Source organism: Vicia villosa, linkage group LG1 (assembly GCF_029867415.1).
Source record: "Vicia villosa cultivar HV-30 ecotype Madison, WI linkage group LG1, Vvil1.0, whole genome shotgun sequence".
In the NCBI taxonomy this organism is placed as follows: Eukaryota; Viridiplantae; Streptophyta; class Magnoliopsida; order Fabales; family Fabaceae; genus Vicia; species Vicia villosa.
The window spans coordinates 48,476,150-48,479,631 of record NC_081180.1 but is presented as its reverse complement, the minus strand read 5'-3'; the positions used below and the strand labels follow the sequence as shown (position 1 = coordinate 48,479,631).

At 35.0% G+C, this 3,482-nt stretch overlaps 1 protein-coding gene across 1 annotated transcript; it reads right to left on the bottom strand.

The window, feature by feature from the left end:
* Positions 1–635: 635 nt before the first annotated feature.
* LOC131630210 (uncharacterized) lies at positions 636–3,014 on the bottom strand. The gene is made up of 10 exons (XM_058901024.1): positions 2,874–3,014; positions 2,535–2,802; positions 2,229–2,447; positions 2,043–2,133; positions 1,812–1,950; positions 1,555–1,712; positions 1,344–1,464; positions 1,080–1,250; positions 931–999; positions 636–851 (listed from the first exon to the last, which is right to left on the bottom strand). Exons 1-10 carry the CDS (start codon positions 3,012–3,014, stop codon positions 636–638), a joined length of 1,593 nt encoding a protein of 530 aa, XP_058757007.1.
* Positions 3,015–3,482: the final 468 nt, after the last annotated feature.

The window sequence follows — 3,482 nt, the reverse complement described above, 5'->3', positions numbered from 1 at the left end:
TCATTGGGCAATGCTGTAACTGCTGTGTTCCTTTAAATGCTTCAAAAATAGAGCAACATTATTTGAACAATATTTTTTTTTTGATGTGGTGTTAGTACCGAATCTGTATAGAATTGCAATTTTTGATGTAACTTATGGTATACTAAGGAACTTTACAGAAAAGGAGCTATAGTTTGATGAGATTTAAAATACCACTACAATAGTCATGTGATGGTGGGTGTTTTGTATGGCAAGGCCCTTGCATTATAAATCCCATCAAACTCCCAAAGTCGTGTGAGGTTATACGTATATAATGCCCTCCATCACAATCAAAGCCATAAAAAATGTTCTTGGATTAAAGCAATATAAAGTGCATGTACAAAAGCTATATAAAATGCCATCAAGTCATAAGAAAAGCCAGCAAGTGGATTAACCAAACAGAGTCATTACAAAATAGAGTCATTACAAAATAGAGTCATTACAAAATACTAAGATTAATTGTTTAGTGGCTTACTTTTGATCATCATGCATTAGAAAGCATAGTTACACCCATAAAACATGTGGAATACAAAAAAGGGCGGATGAAATCAGTACTAATATATTGTGAAACAACAATGCAGCAAAAAAAGATCCACTTCTGAATTTATAACCCAAGATTACTCCTTCTTGATATGCTTGATCTTTCTTCCAGGCTTAGCCTTAGTAGCAGATTGTTTAGGAGTGAGATCTTCAGCCTCAATCATCTCATTAACTGATGTTGTTATAGCTCCCCTCTTGGCCGGTGTGCTACTGGAGCTTGCAGAAGGACTCCAAGCATGGTTTGCAGCAGACGAAGGTTGAGGAGATATCGAAGCTTCAGCAGAAAGTGTCATCTAAGGATGAAATAAATTTTAGTTAATGGCAGTAAATGTATACAAAGTGTAAATAAGTCTGCATGCATTAGTCCCTTACAATAGGTTCAGTTGGATTATCATTTGGATCAGAATTGGAGACCTCCAAAACAGGAGCACTTGAGGTATGCTGATAACAAAGTTTAAATCAGAATCACATATAAAGGAACAACCAAAAAAACTTCTTAGATTAAAAGAACATGTATTTACCTCATCCGGGGTAAGGTAGATCTTAAGTTTGTTGTAAACATTATCCTCATTAAGTATTGTCACAATTGAAAATTGTTTGTAAGATGATTGAAATTTGACACGGAACGCCATTTCCTTATTCAACAAAATGTCAACTTGAGTCGGCCATATTTTTGGGTTGTCTTCTCCATTCTATGCAATCAAGAAAGCCATGAGGTTTGATCAAGACGCTATATGTAGTGAGCAATAAAATTAAGCATTTATAATACAAACAACATGACTCACCGCTATCATGAGTTGCCTTAACTCTTTAGCAGACAGTTTAGTATATGGGACACAATCCTTATCCCAAAAGACAAAGGTTCCATCAAAGCCATCATATTCAACTTCAACTTCTATTTTGAACCTATCAATCAACAAATAAGAATTATTTACAGGTTGGTATGAAATAAAATGGAATTTAGAAATAAGAAGTTAGTTTAAAAAAAGGGCTCACTTAGTAATTGGTTCAACATCTTTAACTCCACAGTGACACTCAACTTTCCCTCCAACCGACTTGATAGAAGTCCTACATCCTGGACAACACTCAAAAAACCATCCAAACCTTGAAGCCTTGAATCGTTTGGTAGTTCCAATAGTAGTTGCAAAACAATCCTAAAATGAGTAATTTTAAACTGTCAAACAATTAATACTAAAATGTTGGATAATAGTTTGAAATTAAAAAACAACAACAAAACAAAAAGAAAGAAATACCTTTCCTCCTACAAAAATGTCACGGATAGTCCGGACCTCATTACGGCTAGTCCAATTCTGGTTTGTGGATTGAATGGATGAATCACAGGTTAGTGATAGAGAAAGATTGGATGCATTTGACAAATCAGCTGCTCCAAAACTGTAACATATAAAGAACAGGTATATAATGAGACTTTCAATTGAAATGAGACTTTAAAGTGAAATGATACTATATAAAGCACAGTGATAAACCTGGTTTTGAAGGTTTCCACTTGTGGATGGTCTAAGTTAATCAGCAGTTTCGAGCCATTCCAAGCATTAGATAGACTTGGTAATCCATATACTACACCAATGTTTGAAAGCAGGTTGTAATGTTAAGTGGTAGCACACAAAAGTTGAAATAATACGTATTAGTGGGATAATAAAAAACATCCAGACCTGGATTTGGCTTACACCAAGCATGAGTCAAAATGATAATTGTGGGACCAACATTTTTGCCAATAGTAGTGTAGTCCATGAATTGTTTGCTAAAATCACCCCATAAAGCAACCTCAATGGCATTTCCTCCAACGTCACGTAAGGTGATATTGGTACAAGACTTCTTACCGCCACCTCCCATTTGTGTCTTCACAACATCTTGCAAGACACCAATAACATCTATTTCAAAGAAGGGTGAGTCATTAGGTTATTAAAAATATCAAGCTCATTAATGATAAACAACAAAAACAGCATGAAATAACTAACCATAGAGCATGTCAGGCTTGAAATGTCCATTGAGAAAGTTTTCAATGGCATGGAAGTTGAATTTGTGCGGTGGGATGTCCGGTATGTCCACCTTGGTGAGAGTAGTTCCTCCATTAAAGAGAAGCTTGAGAGGGTTCAAACACACTTTATAAGGGCCATCATTAACCACAGGATCCCCATTATACAGATAATATGTTGCATGCTCTATGATCTGCTCTATCCAATCCTTAAAATCCCAACGGCTAGTTGTCACATGTATTTGGTCACCCTGTGTTTTTTATGAGAAATAATCAGCAGGATAACATAAATCATTCAAAGCTGTAATGATAAAAGCCATACCGTTCCATCTTGTATAACCAACTCTAGGTGTTGATACCCAGCTTTTTCTGTAACAATCCACATGTCAACGACCCTGATGTGCATTTTCCAAACTTGGTTCCCTTGGACCAGGTCCTTAATGAGAATAGGCGCCCTAGACATTGTGCGCGTTTCTGAATGAGGTAAATATGTTAAACCACAATACTGAAAACAGAAATAAACAAATAAACTTCAACATACTGAAAACACAAATAAACAAATAAACTTCAACATACTGAAAACACAAATAAACAAATAAACAAAAGCCATACTGAAAACACAAATAAACAAATAAACAAAAGCCATACTGAAAACACAAATAAACAAAAGCCAAAAGCATAAATAAACAAAAGCCAAAAGCAATTACTATGGGAAGAGAAAGCAAAAGAGGTTGTAGAACCGTTACATTATGAAGAAACTAAACCAAAAAAGTGTACTTTATGAAGAAACCAAACCAGAAAAGTATGATTCTTATTTGAAAAGTGTACTTTTTGAAGAAACCAAATAAAACTCAACTCGTTAAAAAATAAACATGAAAGGCTGCGTCTTTACGGTATTTTGAAGAAACCAAACAAAACTCAACTCGGAAAA